Source organism: Lepisosteus platostomus, chromosome 3 (genome assembly GCF_059453375.1).
Source record: "Lepisosteus platostomus isolate fLepPlt1 chromosome 3, fLepPlt1.hap1, whole genome shotgun sequence".
NCBI lineage: Eukaryota > Metazoa > Chordata > Actinopteri > Semionotiformes > Lepisosteidae > Lepisosteus > Lepisosteus platostomus.
The window spans coordinates 20,993,547-21,012,760 of NC_142613.1; the positions used below are offsets into that span (position 1 = coordinate 20,993,547).

The window sequence follows — 19,214 nt, forward strand, 5'->3', positions numbered from 1 at the left end:
TAGACTCTGTCTGACAGTGGATGAATAGGGCCCTAAACGTTTAGAAATGTTTTATGACCTTCTCCAGACTGTTAAGCTTTATACTGTATACTCTTTTTGTGAGTTCCTCTGAACAGTCTTGATCATGGCACAGTGTTTCCATTAACCTGTATGGTGAACTCACACAATGTCTGAACATTTTTGGAGTATAAGATTGTATGTACTTGTTAACGTCTAATTACCCCAGATACAATGAATTAGATTCTTATTTATTCATTTTTCTATTTCATTTATCACTGCTTCACAAAAAAACACTGAATTGGTGGATATGGTAGGAAATTGTAATTCTCATAATTATATTGCGGGTTGTATTCTTCTATTAAGACTGTACATGTGTAGACAATGCTGTTCCAGTTGCACTCTTAACACTCTGTTTTATACAACTTTACAATGATTAAAACTTGGTTGGTCTGATCAGTGAATGTCTTATGCAGTATGTGTACTCTGCATTTCTTGCAAACAAAGACAATTGTCATTGAACCAAAGGCAGAATTTTTTACCATTAAAAAAAATATAAACACAAAAAATATCAACACAAGCTGACTTGTGTTGAGAGCATGGTTTTAGCCCTGTCAGGCTTCTGAGTGGCTCACCCAGTAAAGAAGAGCACTCAGCCTGCACATTGATTATTGTGGTCTAGACATTACCAATTTGAGGGCCACGTCATTAGCTGACTGCAGCAGGATTTCCTCAAGTAGTAGTACTCTGAGCACAGCTTAGGCTGGGTGGGTGAGATTTGGCTAGGGTGTCCTCTGTACAGAATACAAGAGAAACCCCAGTGACCACCTGCGTGCCTGTTAGCTTTTTGAAATGCTAGTATTATCACATCTCCAGTCAATCCTACCACATTTGCAGGGCATTGCAAGGCATTTGTGTAATTTACAGTGAGCATGTAAACTGGAGAACACCTCTGACAGTTACACATTTTTGAGGAAATCATAGGTGGTCTTTTGCCCCATTTTAGTTTTGTATTGTATTTGTAATTATTTTTACTGTAAAAAATACATCAGGATAGATTCATTTAAATTCTTTCAATTCTCGCATGTGAGATAAAACAATGGCAGAACACCAGAAATCTCTAAAAAAAACTACTATCATAGCATTCAGAAAAATGCATATAAATCTATGTTCAATTTATTATCTCCACTTTCCAAGAATCTCTTTTTTTACATCAGCAGTTAATGGGCTTCCTCTCTGTTTGTTATTGTGCTCCTCTGACATAATGATCAAAAGCCTTGGACTGTGCCAGGTTCATTATATTCCAGTTGTAGTGGATGCTGTCGTATGTCTTTCAGAAGCAACATTTTTCTTGCCCTTTTATATTGAACTAAGGCATTTTTTATGTGATCAAATCTTTTTTTTTTCACCTGTTTTCCCAGGTTTTGTTGAATCTTCAATTCTACAGGAAAAAGAATGTTTTTGAATAAGTGGTGTTTTCTATGCTGTTAAGAGACACGGGAAGAAAATTAAAAAAACGTTAATGATACCAGCAGAAACCAGCTGGTAAAGCTGCACGTGTAAAAGACAAATTAAGCAAAGAAAATGGATCTTGAGAGACCTGAACACATTAATTTATCATCTACATAATAGCCACATATCAGGCTGATCAGAACAGAAAGCCATTTTGAGATATAGACCAGCACAGCACTTTCCTCATTATATTTGAACCAAATGCCTTCTCTCTAGCGATGAATTATTATTAGAGGATGCGGGCTTATTTGTACATAGCCCAGTCATCTCTCAACCTTCAATTAACCTTTGTAAATTTCCCTAGATACAGCAGGGTGGCTAATAATAGACAAGTTTAAATTGCAGATTTAAAATATAAATACATATTAATTACTAGGCCCTTTGAATAGCTGTGGAAGCCGTGGCATATCTCTTTGCCCAGGTTAATGAATGTCTGCATGGTTTCCACATCCCTGCCTCTTGCATTGTGTGCGGCCAGGCTGTTTGACGTCAGCCAGGGCCTTTCATTAGTCGGCTCATTAATCATATTCAGATGTGTGATTGCACTGCAGCTTCCTTGCACTGCAGTGACAACAAAAACGTAAGGTACTGGTACATTTGTACGCCCTTGCTGTAGTAGCTGGTACTAGCTAACATAATTATATCAGGGGCTGTGTTGACTGTTCTGCTTTAAATTTACGTGTTGACTAAACTGAATGCTGTACGTGAGTAATTCTGTCAGCAGTGTTTTTTTTTCTTTATCGGTTAATTTTGATGTCACTGAATATTCTTTGCTATCTTTTGTAGGTGGTTCCATTTGATGGGCTGATATTTGTGTCATTTTCTACACATCTGGCATTGTGTACACACAGGCTGTACATACAGTACATACAGAACATGTTCATATGTGTACAGTACAAACACATATACAGCATTTATTTAAAATGGTTGTCCAGCCTTTTAAAAACATTCTAACCAGCTGTATGCATTCTTCCACAACATACTGTTTAATATAGTTTGATTTAATTTGATTTGAATTGAGGTGAAGCCAGTCTTAAAACCGAGAGAGCCCTGACATGTTAAAAACAGAAAAACAAGTTTTTGCTATTTTTCTAGTCAATTTGGAATTGTGTTGCTTTTACTCAACATATTAACTTTATTATTTTATAATATATCTGCCCTTCCCTGTTTCAAGTTAAAAACCCTTTTTGGCAGAGAGTTGTGCCAAAATAGTAAGTTAGATTTGAAAATAACTGTACTATATAAATATATGACATATATAGTAATGTATGGCTATATAACATATATGACATGCTTTATTTTTTGCCTGAAGAAGCTCACAGAATTGAGACTTTATTTCAGATATTGTTAGAATTAAGTGAGTAATGTGCGTTGTTTGCGTCAAACATGAAATGGTTTAAAAGTTCACAACAGGCTTTTACTGCAATCTTTTGTTCATTCATGACCTTTATGTCTGAATGTTTGTCAGGGATGTTTTACATGATTAGATCGCTGTATCTTGTGTTTGAATGTCATGGACAACTTTTCTTTATTAGTTTTTTAAACTTTTTCATAATCATATTTTATGACGTACACTATCTGTCACACTTCAGTGCATATAAAAAGACATAGGACCCTATTTATTTCAGTATGAGTAAGCCCTTTCACAAGACATTCAGTGTCGGAATTTTTTTACCTGAGTATACAGTATTTATACAGCATGTTTCTCTACTCTATGACTGTTGCAGTCTCCTGTTTAATACACTATATAAATAGTCCCTTCAGAGGAAGAATTCAGCTGAAGACGAACAATCAAATCAACAAACAGTTCAATTACCATTGGAAACCATTCACATATGCAATCAACCACATGCTCTCATTAGATTTTATTTCTCCATGGAGGCCTCATGTGGCATCATTTTAGGGAGACTTTTAGACACAAAAAGAATGAATAAAATAAATGAGTCTTGATAATTTCAGTGAAGTGAAAACTGAAAAACTGGCAAAGACAGGTAAAATATAATTATGTTTTTAAATATTTGCAATTGTTAATGCAAATGTCAGACATGGTTTATATCACAGTGCACAGTATATATGGTAGATCTATCTGTTTTTTAAATAGGTTCATGTTAAATTATACATGTACAGCATGTAGAGATTTTGTTCTTGGAGTTCTCCATTTCCTCTTGATTTTCTTTGTGTCTGTATAGTATTAGCACTTTGACATATTGTATTTAAATTTAAACTATATCAGATAATAGCCTTTGTTTCATAACTCCAACCATTTTAATTCCGCTGAATATAACAAACATGCAGGGAATATTTGATGGAAATTGCCAGATGAAGTTAACATTTTTGGAGTATGTCAAATTGTTTTGGAAACCATATGTAAACTGGTAGCTCTTGTTCTGAAAGCTTTAATATGTATATTTCAGGTAATAAAACTATGTATAATTCTATTATTTTGAAATACAGAAGGGTCTTAATATCTGTGAATTTAACATTTGCAAATTCGCAAATTCAAATTTAACATTTGCAAATTCGAAATTTGTTCTGGCCAGCAGGGTCTTGGATGAAGGAAAATCAGAGTGCAAAGGTTGTTACCTTTGACTTTTAAATTAGCGGGGCAACAGACTAAGGTTTTGAGACAAATCTACTTATTGAGAGAGCCTCTCCTAGCCCCCCCACCACCACCCAAGCACCCACTACTCAGCATCCACAGGTCAATCGGGTCCTGTTTCTACAGAGTAATCAGCTTCGGTGGTGCTGTGGGGAATGACAGGCTGGAGACCACTTTACATGCTCACTGACAGAGTTACTGCCCTCCTCATTACAGTGGGGCTAATCATGGCGGCAGATAGAGAAAGGTGCAGGAAACGCCGGACACAGAGGAGGGATGCATGTTATTTTAGTTTGTGTTTACTATTGTTTTAGCTTATTAAGTTATTTAAAATAGCTTAAAGCCAATGCAGTAATCCTTGAATTATCTTATAAGGGAGGGTTACCTATGTCTTTTAACCATACAGGTGCATGCTATGTACTGTAGTACATTATGCAACAGTATAAGGGTGGAGTAGTTCAGGTGGGTAGCAGCGTCAAGATGTGTAGTCTGCAAAGGAACAGGTAATAGGTTTATTCCATGCTGAAAATAGAAGAGAGAAAAAACAACGTTTAGGCTGTGAAGCCTCTTCAGGTGTGAGAAAGACAGGGTTTTCTTCAGGGCTTTCCAGCCCTGTCTTTTAATCCAATTGAAATATTGCTCCCAAGTTCAAGATGGTTTTGCCAACAAATACTGCTTACTTGTTAGCTCTGCATGCAGATCAAGTTGGAACATTTCTACCGTACAACCTGTACTTATTCACTCAAATCTATACATTATATTATAGATTTGATAGATATATATATCGCATATATATATAGATATATATCGCATTATATTAGTCATTGCAGTGACTAGTGAGCAGGAAGGGCAACATCACATCACAATTCATGAGAACACTTTCTCTCGCTGGTGGGTGGCGAGACCAGCAGTTTGTGGCCAAATAGTGATACAGTAAAGTTCACGACTTTGTGCTGAATTCCAAATGTGTAAAATTTTACGATACTGTCAATTAATTTTGTTACTGATATTTAATTACCAGTTTGAGAAATTGGGACTGTGGTTACACAGCTGAGCTGGAATATAAGCATGCAGACACAGAAATATTTTCGTTAAGATTCTTAATTTTTTCTTAATCTTTTTTCCAAAGCATTTTTTCCCGCTGTACATTTCACCAATGTTGTATTTGAAATCAAGACTCAAGTAAACATTTTTCATCTTGAGCCACTAAAACATCTTGATTACTGTACTTCCCAGTACAACTGTGAATACTTCTTTAGCTGAAATATTGTGCTTCTGCTAAAGAATCTATACTGAAGTGATATACTGTAGAGTTAATGATCCCTGTGGAATTTCTTAACTATAGGTCATTATGTTTCCTCTGTTATACCAGTGGATGAATGTGTGGTATATTGAGCAGTTGATGGAAAAGAATGAAAATAATTTAGGTTTGCCTGTTAATAGAGCAGAAGAATTCAGCCCACAACCTTATCTTAAGATCTCTCTTTTTCACTTGCCTAAATGAATGGGATAATATGACAGCCAAGATCAAGGAAAATTATTTCAGAATTACATCTACTGTACAATCAGTTTTTTTTAACTTTTCAAAGTAAACTGACTCATCCTAACATCCATACTTTTTGAAAACATATCCACAGAAAACCAAAAGTCCGACCTTCCAAGAATTAAGTATCACAAGGTATTCAAAGACTTTTAAAAGAGCACTCTATGGACAGGTCTTGGGAAGTATAATAGAGTACTGTGAAGGTACTGTACAATATATTTGAACTGTAGGAATGAAAGAAATGAAAAAGTCCAGGCCAGTAAAAATATCAAAATACTATGATAGATTAATTGTTTGGAAAGAACAATGCTCACAGGAGTTTACACTGGATAACTCTTTTGAAAGCACACAGATGGGAAACATACACTTTGCCGTGTGTCTGCACTGTTGTTTTAGCTGTACCTCTCCTAGGGAGCAGAGAGCGATGATTAACATCAATACTATAAAACTCCGAATAGCAACAATTATGAGATGTTATTTTAAGGAGCACTTTTTGAACTATTGACAGGCATCTTCCAGGTACAGTATTTTTCTCTGAAGTGTATGAGCATGAAAGCCTTTTTTTAGTTCTGTTATAGATTTTCCACTTACTTCCTCAATAGCATCCATTTTCTGCCATTACCTGTTTGAAAAGCAACACTTCTGTAATATGAAAAATATCACATTTATTTTAGACTCAGAAGGTACCCACAAATGTAAGGATATTTTTTGTCTTAACCTTTAGTTCGTATGAAGGGGATGATTGTTTTAACAAGAGGTTTGTCTGAGAGATGACCTACTGATTTTTTTCCTTTAAATAGAAACTGATTATAATTAGCATCATGTGCCCAAGCAGGCATTATATTTTAGACATTTTAGACACTTTATTCTCACTATTGCACATATGTGTTAAATGTCCCTGGTGTAATTTTATTTGTCTTTCTCCTTTTTGGATAATTGAGCTTTATGCTGTGTATCATGCCCATACAGTAGGTATTGTGTGGCTCAAGGGGATCATTGTCAGCACAATTGCTTTGTAGACAAATGTGAGTTTTGTGCCTACTAAGGTATTCTGACCTCAACCCAGTCCCTAATCCTGCCCCGAACCCCAAACCTTGACCTAAAAATAACCATACAAACATGTACAGCACCAAGATTTAGTCATTGTGCCGAATCACATAATGTATTAATTTTGTTTGTTACTTTGTTAATCTAATAGCTGTGGAACCCATAAATGTTTCATTTAATAGAATGGGTAAAGTGCAATATTGTGGGCTGTTTAAATTTTTTAAACTATGACCTATATTATGAAACACTTATGAGTCAGTGGTTTTATGATGAAGAGTTTTCACCTTTCAGGGTTGCTAGCGGTATCATGGAGTCTTTCTGTAGCAATTTAATTGTTATTGACAAGTCTTTCAGTAACCAATGAGATCAGTGCCTGAAGACATTATTTTGGATGAATTATACAATAATACATAATACAATGCCCGGTGTTTGATAAGGCAAATGTGAAGTGGGAAGGAAATAAAACTGTTTTAGGTTACATTAACTATTCCAACAAAAGGCACCTCCTATAGAAAGTCTCCTTCAGGCTGAATTCCTGAAAATTAGGTGAGAAGTGCTGTGGTTTCTGCAGGCTTCATTGCACAGTGCTTTATAACAGCAGTCTTCTGACTACAGTGTCTGACAACACTTATTTGTTCAATACATTTACTCCAAATGAGCTCTGCATTGTCTTTAAAACCCTTGAAATTAAATGGTACTAAAACAGTGGATTAAAATAAATTCATGTTCCTTTTTTTGTAAAAGGCAAATTCATCAGACCTCAACAAAATATTTTTTCTCTGATTCTTTTCCTTGTGTTCTACATACTGTATACAACTCTCTCTTTTGAGTTCTGTGTTCTAGTGAAAGTGTTGAATAGCAGTTGCTTTATTTTTGTTGGATTTGATTTTATCTTTGCAGAAGACTTTTAGATCTCTAGCATTTTCTTTATACAGTAGCTTCATTACAATTCAAGAGAGTGACAACAAAACATATACAGTATTTGATGTGTTCAAGTAAAGAGCATTACAATAGGGTCTGACTACATATGTCATAATGCAGGTAATTTTCCTCAGCACAATGATTTTTAAAACAAATACATTTTAATTCTAAAAGTAAAAATATTAGCTTAGTACCAAAATTGCATGTGATCACAAATTAAGAACATTCATTATTTTATTTATTATTAATTCTAAAAATATTAATGTATTTAGCTTTTAAGTAAATGCTTAAATTGCTTCTGAAAAGGTGTTTACAGTTCTGTTGTCATTATTAATTATTTACCACAATATTATTGTGGCTTGGCATTGAAGCTTATCTTTATATCTCTTTATCAGCGTTTGTTAAAAGAAAATGATCATTTTTGAAACATACTGTTTTAACTCACTACAAAATGCTAATGTAATCCTCTTAATATGGTTAAATATGTATTATTTATCACTCAGAACCTTAAATAGCTGTCTTTACTAACTGAAGCAGCCCTGCAAAATCTACGGCAGTGACTCAGATCTCTGACAAATGTTGCCTGAATTGATTAGTTTGAAATCAGTTTTGGCACATAATCATGTTCAATTTGCTCTACTGCATTGCCTCCAGTGGGAGAGAAAAAAAAGAAAAGGCTAAAAAAATAGATGTGGCTGATGTCAGTCTGGCAATGATGTCATTGCACAGAGAAAGAGCAAGGGGGGGCTGGAGTGCTGCAGCTCCGTGTTCCTGCTTTCCTTCAACAGAACAGGGAGACAGCCTGCTATCAGAGAGTTGGAAGGATTTAGAGTTCTGGAAGCACAAGAACAAGGGAAGCAAGAACAAGCACAAAAAAGAAAGCTTGCGTACTGTAGGTCCAAGTGCTGTATTCAGTTAGATTTAGAGGAGGACAGTTTTGAAAGAAATCTTATTAGCTAAACCGGTGGCAGGTTGAAAAAGGTGAAAGAATGCCTGCAAGAAGCATGGACTGTGATATCTCCACTTTGATTGCATGCGTGGTGGATGTGGAGGTATTTACTAACCAGGAGGTGAAGGTAAGAAATGATCTGATCGATTGGCAGAACAGATTAACAAAAGAAAAAGTTCCAGTTGCCATTGCTTTATAGACTTTATTAAAGGAAGGATGAGGATAGATACATTTGGCGTTTGCACAGTTGCTTTGCCTTAACTTTCAGTGGATTGAAAGTTGAAATTGTCTCTTTTTCCTTCTTAAAATCTTAAAATGTGTTGCTTCCTCCTTGTTTTGAACATTGGTTCAATTTCCCGTAATGACTTAATGGTTCCAGTAACTTTAAGCTTACTTTTTGAACACAGCAGAAAAGGGTAAATTAATCTTTTAAACTGAACCTGATTTCCTTTTTTTGGTTTTTTTCCGTTTGTCGGCCTCACGTCTTTGTGAAGTCCAAGTTTTAATACTATAGTTTCATATTAAATCTTTTGGGAAAGGTGATTTCTTCATGTTGTAAGCATTTATCCCAGTGACATTATTATTATAGTAATGTTTTATTGTAATAATGTATAAAAATAATAACGTAAATTGTCTTACAGTCTCTATGCATCTCTGTGCCTTTTCTTTTCACAAAAGTGAGATCCACTGTACATTCAATTATTTTAGGGCCATTTTATTGCTGTACTTTAGTAATGCAAGTGTGTGAATGAAATATCCATAGATTTGACTGGTCTCTGTGATGGGATCCCTCTACAAACCTCTCTGCCTCAGTATCTGAAGATTTACCTTGTATGTAAGGTGCCCAATGTAATTATTGAGATATTTTTAGTATTGTTTTTGACAGTTGCAATCAGAACCACATCTTGAAAAATAACTGTACTTCTTTGGTATTTCTCCTGCAGCTGAATGGCAAAATGCTTCATGCTCAGATAGGAAATGCCTGTAATTTTTTCATTATGAATAGCAGAACACTCAGTTTTTTTAAATATGATGAATGGAAATGGTAAAAAAAAAACCCACCAATAACTCAGAAATACTAACAAATACACCAGTGAAGCTGTTAAATTAAAAGATTTGCTATAAATTAATTATTTATAGTAGCCAAATTGACACATGGACTATAGTCCTGGATTTAAGTGTGCATTTGGCGGTAACTAGTACAGTCTCAAACTGTCTACAAGACAAATGACGTTATTTGCAGTTATCTGCTGAAAGTGAAAGTAGAGTGTAGCAGACCCTTTATTAAGCAGACACTACTAAAATATGGCTGAAGGGAAAAGAGAAGAAAAAAAGGTTGATGTGATTTGATGTGATGTGCATTGTATCAATAATTTCAGTTTTCAAATTATTTTGTCACTGAATATTTGAATTTAATTGGATAAAATTGTAATACTGGTAATCAACATATAGACAATTTTGATTACTGTATATTGTTTTTCAGTCACACGTACTGTAGATCCTTAGCCAAGTTAGTCACTACTGCATGTCTTATTTCCCTTGGACTGTGGACATACACAAATACTGTATGTATGGCATGGTAAATAGGTGAAAAATGCACTGACCAAAGTATTCTGAATTTCAATAATGGAGAGCTGTGAGTATGCAAGAAGAAAAAAACCTTTGAGAAGTAGAATTCTATAATGTTGTAGATTCCCACCTTCTGTTAGTTACTCATCGGAACAACATTACAATTATTTATTAAAAAACAAATAGAAAGAACTCTAATAAAGTGCCATTTGTCTTTTTTTGCCACAATATAACAATAGAAATGTGTTGCCACATACCTGGAAGGAATGTTTCATTCTCTTTTGTTATATTGTCTACTTCTCAGCGGTGTGTTTTCAAAATACAGTAGGTGAGAGTCATAACACAATACTTCACAGCACCAAAACTGGCCTTCATGGGAGATGTTGTAAATATACATTTATTAGGATCCACCTGAAAATTAGGAGCTCTCTGTTCCTGGTTTGGTAATCCAATCAATCTCTCAGTAGGTTATTGGAATTTTTAGTCACATTTTGAAGATGCCTACAAAGCTAGAAGAATGAAAGTTATCCAGAACAAGAGTTGGAGACCACTAGTTGGTGTAACAGGGCATGCAGTGTGTAAAATGAGAGCATTAGAGTGATATCACTTCCCAAATTCACAATAGTGCTGAAATATCCCACTGAGAGATGTGAGACGTTTTAATATTAGACGTTTCTCACTTGTTGGTGAGACTGTGTGGTTTAGGGCTGGGACATGCCTGAGAGATAGTGACAGAATCCCAGCCTGGTGGAAGCTGCACACAGCACAGATTGCATTTTAAGAAACGGAAATCTTATCTCATGAAGATTCCTTGTAATGAATAGCTATCTTTAGTTACAATTCACTCTCTGTTACAAAGTTTAAATTCCCCACTCTCTAATTACCAATCAAGAATCTATCATATGTTTTATTTTCTGTTCTTAACAAGCATATGTTGACCAGATACAGTAGATAGCCAGTTGACCTAAGTATCTTATCTCATCCATCAATTTCCTGAAAGAGATGGGGCTATCATTTTCCACAATATGGCAAGGTAGAATGTTCCATAAATCAGCAGCCCCTTGTCTAAGGACGTACTCCCCTTTTTGGAGTTTTCAGTGCAATTCCACATATGCTTTTCTGGAGGAAATGTAAAGCATCCCTCTTTGGGGATGAAGAACATTTCTCTATGTAATATAGAAATAGAGATGATAGTGATGATGAGCTTTTTCACTCTCATTTGTAGTCACCTAGTTTTGAGAAATCAAAATCTTGCATGAACGGCTTGAGCAATCTCCTCCTATCATAAATGGGAAACCAAAGGCATTTATTGTTTTACAAAATAAATCTTGGGAAAGGATTTCTTGAACAGAACAAAAGACAAAATACTGTATGAACAAAAAAGTAAGTTAGCTGTTGTTAAATTAAGCTAGGCTTCTGCAGTTATTCCTAGGCAAGTTGTTTGGCTTAAGAATGTCCCTGTGTTGATCACAATATAAAAATAGTAATAGTGTTTAATACGTAAAGTAGTGGTTTTCTCTCATCTGTGTTGGAATTTATTGTATGTGCCTGTGTGTCAGCACACAATACACATTGTGTCTTGTAAAATATGATTCCCTGCAGCTGTCCTGTCTTTAAATTTAATCTCATCAACATTCCAAAATTAAACTAGCTTGGATCTCAATCATGGCTGTTTTGTGGGCATATCTGGTAAAGAAAGGAATGATACAGTAAACCCAGATATCTCTACTGTGCTGTTTTTAGACACTTTTGTAAAAAGTGCAAACTTTTGAATAACAAAAAACTATTTTTATTATTACAGACAGAAAAGATAAAACAAGCCACTGTTCAAAAACTATCAGATCAGGTCACCTGTTTACTTTGAAGAACCAAGGGAAATGGAAAAGTAACTGTAATTTCTCAATAACACATTCACGGTTCATGTGCTAAACACGACATTAACATATGAGGTGATATTAGTGATAAGATGCAGAATTGTTCTTTACATAACCAGTTCAGTCAGTACTGACCCCACTCTGTTAAACTTCATGCATGTGTTTTTGATTAATGTATTGTTGAGTTGGCAAGGCAATAGCTAGTGCTTGTAGCATAGTTTTAGTATGCTAAAAGCATGATAATTAAAAATGATGGCTTCAAGGAGATTTTATCAACAATCCCCAAAACACAGGACTTCCTGAAAAAAATCTGCAGAGAACTTTGGGTCATTAGTCGAGTGCTGCTTGAGAAGATTTATATTTAGCAAAGGTCAAAGTACAGTGTGTAAAAAGGACTGTAGAGACTTGAATCTGGTTTTATTTAAGATGAATTAGTGTTCCAGCAGAAACAAAAGGTTCTGTTCCTGTCTCCCCAGAGCTTTTGACTAATTTACCTCTCCTTCAAATGGACCTGGATTTGATTACAAGGCAAAGATTTTGTTGTTAAATTTAAAATTATCTGTACTCTGAATGTGTGGTTTTAGTCTCCATTTGGGTATTTGTTAGATGCATATGTTTGACAGTTGACAAATATTGAACATGATTGTTTGGCTCCGAAAAAATGTACGGTAATTGCTACATGCCAGTGTGCATACCAAACTAGTTTCTCTGGTTTCTGGACTGTGTAACTTCATTGTCAATTTTAACGTGAATTTGCATACTGTATGTGTGTGGAATGTAGAGTTCTATCAGCCTTAATCTAACATCAATTTACAATTTCATACTCTGCCACATAAAAAAAGTTTTGAAGGTTCAATGCAAATTCAAAGTACTTTTAAAGTAGAATAATCTCCAAGGTAAGGTGAAGGAATGTGGAATCTTTCTTGTGCTTGGTAAGGTAAAGTATGGAGTATGGAGGCTTGGTTGCTGGTGGATCTAGTCACAGTTAAAGCAAAGGTTGTGCATGGAATAAAATGTTTAACATTAATTTCATGCTTTACTGGATTTTACATGTATTTTTAGAATGAAATTGTGAAAATAAATGTTTTTTTTGTGGGTTTTTTTTCACTTAAGTCAACCTTCCTATCACTTCCCAGGAGAGAGTACTGTATGTAATTCAAAAAGGGTAGTTACAAATTTACTTGGTGCTAAAATGTACTGGCGATGCAGTTTGCCAAAAATAATATCTGTGGAATGAGGTTTGCTACAAACAGTACAGATTTTTGCTGTGGTTTCCATGTGAAACTTGGGTGGAAGGTGGCTTTTTTCTTGTATTTTTTATTGGAAGTGACATTTTCCTCACTGCATTTTCCTTTTCCATCTTCATTGTGATTTTAATTGTTTTTTTTTTTTAAAGACATCTAACTCAATTTAAAAAATATAAACGTAAATAATGCACTCTCTGTAACACTGGCAATTTTGCTACATACTGTATGTTGATTATATTCAGAGCACTGGATTCCAAAGTTCTCATTAAAGGTGCAGTAAAATATTATAAACAAGTCTTTCATTTCATTCAAGGATAAGTGAAATCATTAGTAAAACTGATCATTTAATTGAAAGTGTCCTTGAAAATCTAAAATCCAGCACTCAAATGGTTAAATCAAGGATGTAAGGCTTAACATGACATGACGGCTGTATAAAGATTTAGATTATTTCCGTATCAATGAAGGGTCGGAAGAAAGATTCAGAAGGGCATTAAATCTGCAAGATTAGCAAAGATAATCAAAGTAAAAGAGGAACTTTAGGAGGCTGGAGAGCATTCATACAGTATAGTGGATAAGCTATAGCTTTAAATGTAAGGTGGAACTTTTTAATCTGACTACACCTCCTATGTATCATAAAAGACTTCGAGAACCTCTCACGTTTATAGTCTGGTGGTTCCAAAACACACAAGATTCCTCGACTGGTTGAGCAAACATGGTCTCAATGATGAAGAAGGGTCACAGTATTCAAACCTACATTTATTTTATAATTGTTAAAATCTGCTAAAAGCACAATTTCACAAAAGTAATCTCTTCATTGATAAAATCATGAGCTTTAAAAAAACAATTTACCATATTCACATAGATTGGATTGCACACACTAATGTGATACAGATAAAAAAGCACAAAACTCATATCAAAAGGAAGACAAACCTCTTTGCATCCCAATAAAACAATTTGAACGCTGGGTAGCAAATTAATCTTCAGTGTTAATGATATAAACAGGCTTACCCCATACAGCCCAAACCAACCAATAAAAAGATCTCTTTCTTGTGGTTTCCCAGTGGTTCTCAACTAGAGTCTGTATATCAAAATTAGCTTGCCCCAGGAAAATAAAATAGAAAAAGAAATGAACTCTGCTCTGCTTTAGAAGTCATCTTTTTAAAGTTTCTGCGTAATCCTAACAAAATTGGCATGGTGGGTAAACTGTCCTCACACAGATTGAATGGGGACTACACCTGAAATGGAGTGACAAAAAGGAAAACAAAAGAGCACATTAGCACTCAGCAAACTACATTCTGTCAGAGTCCTGAGTTGCCATGTTAATGAAATTGCAATTTCCATACTATCATGTTGCTATGCTTATCCCAGTAACATTCTTTCACTGTCATTTTTCCAGCAGCAGGATTTTATGATATTAGCTGTGCACAGGTGTTTGTTATTGCCTGCACAACAAAACATGAACCATCTTCATCAGGCCTTTTCAGTCTAATGGGTGAGGGTGTTACCTACAGTATGGTTTTTCACAAGATTATGTTCTCAGCCCTTCACAAGCATGTTTTTCCGGCAAACTTCTTGGCTTCTTCTTTTTTAATAAGGCCTCCCAGTTGGTATTCTCTTGACTCTTCAAATTTGGTACAGACATTTACTGGTCCACATTCCTTTTTGTTGTGAGTCAAGACATTGCTTCTGTAGTTGCTTCAGAGCTACAGTACTGTCACAATGTTCAAGCTTTTTCTCGAGGATACATAATAAGAGAGATACTTCTTAAAATGTCTCAGTAATCACACTTAATTGATCTATACTTTCCCAATAAATGCTAAACCTTTAGACTCTGAAGTAATGTTTGCATTTTTTTTACGGAAAGGAGGGCAGGTCTTAAAGACACTAACATGAGACGTGCAAAGTGAAGCGTCACGCAGGATGATTAGAAACCAGTGTTTTTAATAGATGAACCTTAAAACTGGAATGAAGTTACAAATGGCAATAATCTGGACCTTTAACTTTTGACCTTTAAAGTTTACTACAGTCTTCGCCTTTGCTAGACTAGTAATAAAACTAGGTGGTCTCTTGGAAGTTGAAACATATTAAGTTTGTTCCACAGTAAGTAAATTAAGGTTGTTTTTTCACTGCCAATACAAGGGTTTGTAATTTATACTGAAGTAGAGTATAAAGACAATAAAAAAAGAAAAGTATCACAGTAAACATATCGTATCTAGTATTTTTTTTTAAGTTTTCCTAGTAGGATTCCGATTCTTAGATCTTTTGTTTGGTTTGTGTTTGTTTCCCATGGTTTCATGCTTTACAATAACTCTTTACAATTGTAAATATTCTGCCTTTTGCATTGCACTCATTTGAGCTTACCACATTACATTAATAATGTTTTGTGTAAGAATTTTGTTTCCTATTATTAGCACAATATGTTTTGATTTGAAAAAATATATTTTTTAAATAAATCAATATAAAAGGCTAAATACAGTAATTTGTTTCCTATGAGATCTCTAGGAAATCAGTTTCTAAAAAATGTGGTGAACTTGTCAAAAACTGAGAAAGATTTACATCACCTCTTGCACAAATACTAGAAGTTGTAGAAGCCTTTCCTTCACTCTTGTGAAATTGTTTCTCACCGCTAATCTCTTATGAATTAGTCAAATCTTTCTAGATTAGGAAAACTGACATACGAATATTTTAGTTTGTTTTTCTGTCCTTTGTGATTTGTTTTTGTTTTTGAAGCCTTTGCCACCATTTTAGAAGCAGAAACCAGACAACTGTTTGATGTATAAATCAGTGATGTTATCCTGGTTGTATTTCAAACCTGGTACAGGTTTAGGTCAGAATTTAGGTCATTAATGAAAAATTAAGATGATTGGACCTGGAGCCCAGATTTCTGTGTTATTCATCTAGAGACCATGGTACGGTATCTGTGGTAGATTTGTTTTTTGTCCAGAAAAATCTTTAGTTAATAAACATGTTTGTGGCCCTGTAAATAAACCAGTCATTTCCACCCTAGAGTGTTTTTTATTAGTTTTATTTAAAGTGCAGACTCCAACCAGGATGCTGATCTTAAATCTTTTGTAGTTAATATCACTCAGACTCTTTGAAACTGCCTCAAATGTTTTGAATGTAAACCACAGAGAATCGACCATCAGGACTATTGCAATACTTTAACACCTACTCAATGTAGTTTTGGTTGATAATGACTGAACTAATTGACTAAAAATGAATTAATACAGAATGACTGTATTAATTTAATGTTGAAGAGTATCTTGGTAAAATACTTATTGGCAGATGAAACATCAACAGCTCTTAAACCTTTTTTCTCTTACGCATGAATATGTTTATTTTGTATTCTTCTCTTCCTTACATTTGTGTTCTGTTTGCACCAAACAACAATCAGGGCAGTAGTCATATTCAAGAGTTTTGAAATCTTGTAACTGGGAGGAGAGCTTTTGGTGCGGCTTGTTTGTACTGTAGGTGTGATCCACAAATCTCACTAAATCGCTATTTAATGAATGATGCCATGGAGCCAAGTTTAACATTAAAAAGTTTGCTCGAGCCTACTGTGAATATTGCTGTGAATACATCCCTCATATTTTCAGTCCTAAATGCAGTTACAGTATGAATAGTACTCTTATAATATATAGTACTTGTAATATACTTTATAATACAGTTATGGAAATCCATAATTCATACATTTAATAGTTCAGCATCTTCTCAGTCTGTTGTTGCAGAGTTTTTAGTCAACAAAGAGTTTTAGGCAGCTATATTTAAACAAATAGAAGGAGGTATCTCTTGGGAGAGAACAGAATCTAAGTGATCACCCTCCCATTCCTCTTATTATTTGTGATATAGTTTCCTTTTAGATCAATAGTTCATTTTCATGGCTGTTATGTCTTCCTTGTCACCAGAATAAACACAGTCAAAATTAATAACACTCAAGCTATTGTGTGCTTAGATTTTTTAAAAACCATTTGTACTTGGTCAAAACATTAAGACTCCTAGCTTTTACCAGGAATGTTTTTCATTAAAATTCTAACTGTACTGTACAGCACAATAATGTTCTAGCTGTGGAGTAGCTGTAGATTCTGCATTGTATTAAGAATTTCCAAAGTTTTGTTGTTAAAAGCAAGCATCCACAAATTTGATCTCAGTCATGGTTGTCCAGTTAACATACAGAAGATTGAGCTGTATGATTCCACATTTATGTGTTATATACAGTATATTCTGGGTATGTATTTTTCAAAGCAGGGCTCAATGGCAGCCTTAGCTTTTGAATTAAATCATGCTGTGGTTCAAAATTATTTAATATGGTGGTTGATTGCAAAATATCTGTCTAGTGATGGTAACTCTTTCAAACTGAAGGTCTAGTTTCAAATCCTTCTGGATGATAAATTGAGATAGTTGATCACAAATTAATCCCTGTTAGTAATTAGTCTGTATTGCAAAGTAATTACCAGACATTGAGGAATTCATTTGGCAGGGAATAAGGAATGAATGTCAGTACATCAGCCATAGCTTAGAGAAGCAATACTTTGTGTGACAACTGAAGCTTGTGCTGTCTTGTATAGAGCTCTTACCATAAATAGAATTGTTTGGGGGTATGAACAGCTGTAACAGCTGTAACACTTTTGTAAAATTTGATCTTTAATGTTTAGTTGATCATGTTAATAGGAGAAGTGCTTCTTAAACAAATTTTTTAAAACAGTTTTTAGGTTACTTAGAGAGCATGCTCTTTGAAGACATGTCTTTTACATTACACAGCCTCAATAAGCCTATATTTTAATATTACCACTTTTTATTTGATGAAAATCACATTTAACAAAAGGGAAACTATTCAACAAATGAAAATTCATGAATGCAACAATGTAAAAATAATGTAACAAGGACTATAGGCCAGCTATGGAGAAGATTATATATAAAAAATGTTTTCCTTGACATTGTTGGATGATCATTTGGGTGAATTCCAAATATGGCTGTTTCTGTTAAAAAACAGAACTGTGAGATTAACAGGAGGTGATGTTTATGGAAAAAAAAGATTAAAGAAATGTGATTACCAAGAGAAGCACGGTTATGTTATTACCAAGTCTCCACATATCTTATGAATCCTGAGGGATTCTCTGTACCTACTTCACTGCATTTAATATTAGTTTGTGATGCTGACTTTTTCTAGCAATAAATAAGTGCAATAACAGTAAATCTCCCTAAATGAAATCCTTAATGCCGAATCAGATGGCATGGGGAGCTGACTTCACATTGCAGCTTTGCTTTTACTTTTTCTAGAAGCTGGTGAAGTTCCTTCCTCGAGCAGCTACCTTATACAACCAATCACAAGCACAATCACAAGAAGCAGCTGCAAAGAATCAAATACTGTACAGTGTATGTACTATAGTATATTATTGTTTGCCACATCTGTTAATGGAAGTGACAAGACATTACTTATGGAAACTGTAGCTTAAGAGTACAGTGCTTGTGTTCTATGTAGCATTTTGACTGGCCTGGCTGTAGTTTAATGTAGCAATTAACAGCAGAGCAACATACACATGGGGGGATACTGTATGTGCACTTCAGAACACCTTCAGAATATGTAGACTGAGCAGAAATAATTATTTTCTGTTTATGTGTATATTTGGATTTACGTTTCTTTCACTTCTTAAGTGCTGTTTGAGTAAGTGTGCTTTTTCTAGGAATGGGTATTAGGGAGATTGTCATGGATTATTGGACTGCCTTTAGCACAACCAGCCTGTCACATTTAAGCATATCATTTTTCGAATCCCTTTTCTGTTATAAAATTAGAATGGAGCTGTCAAGTTGTTATTTGGTTATGAATGCCAGTGGTAGATACAATCAATTCCTCTTTACTTAAATTGTTAACCCATGCTCCTTCTGATTTACCAAAGAATCTCTACCTCTATCTTAACGTTTTGAATTAATAATGATATTCCTGAGATGTACAATATAT

At 34.6% G+C, this 19,214-nt stretch overlaps 1 protein-coding gene across 2 annotated transcripts in view; it reads left to right on the forward strand.

Moving 5' to 3' along the window:
- Positions 1-19,214, forward strand: part of rcan2 (regulator of calcineurin 2) — a 95,431-nt gene that overhangs the window by 48,811 nt on the left and 27,406 nt on the right. The window contains exon 1 of one of the 2 annotated variants that reach the window (XM_088624913.1): positions 8,389-8,695. The exons of the other annotated variant lie outside the window; for it this stretch is intronic. Coding sequence (XP_088481039.1) covers positions 8,609-8,695 — 87 coding nt within the window. The 5' untranslated portion in view covers positions 8,389-8,608. Of the gene's footprint in view, positions 1-8,388; positions 8,696-19,214 lie in introns of those variants that run through there. 2 annotated transcript variants of the gene reach the window in all.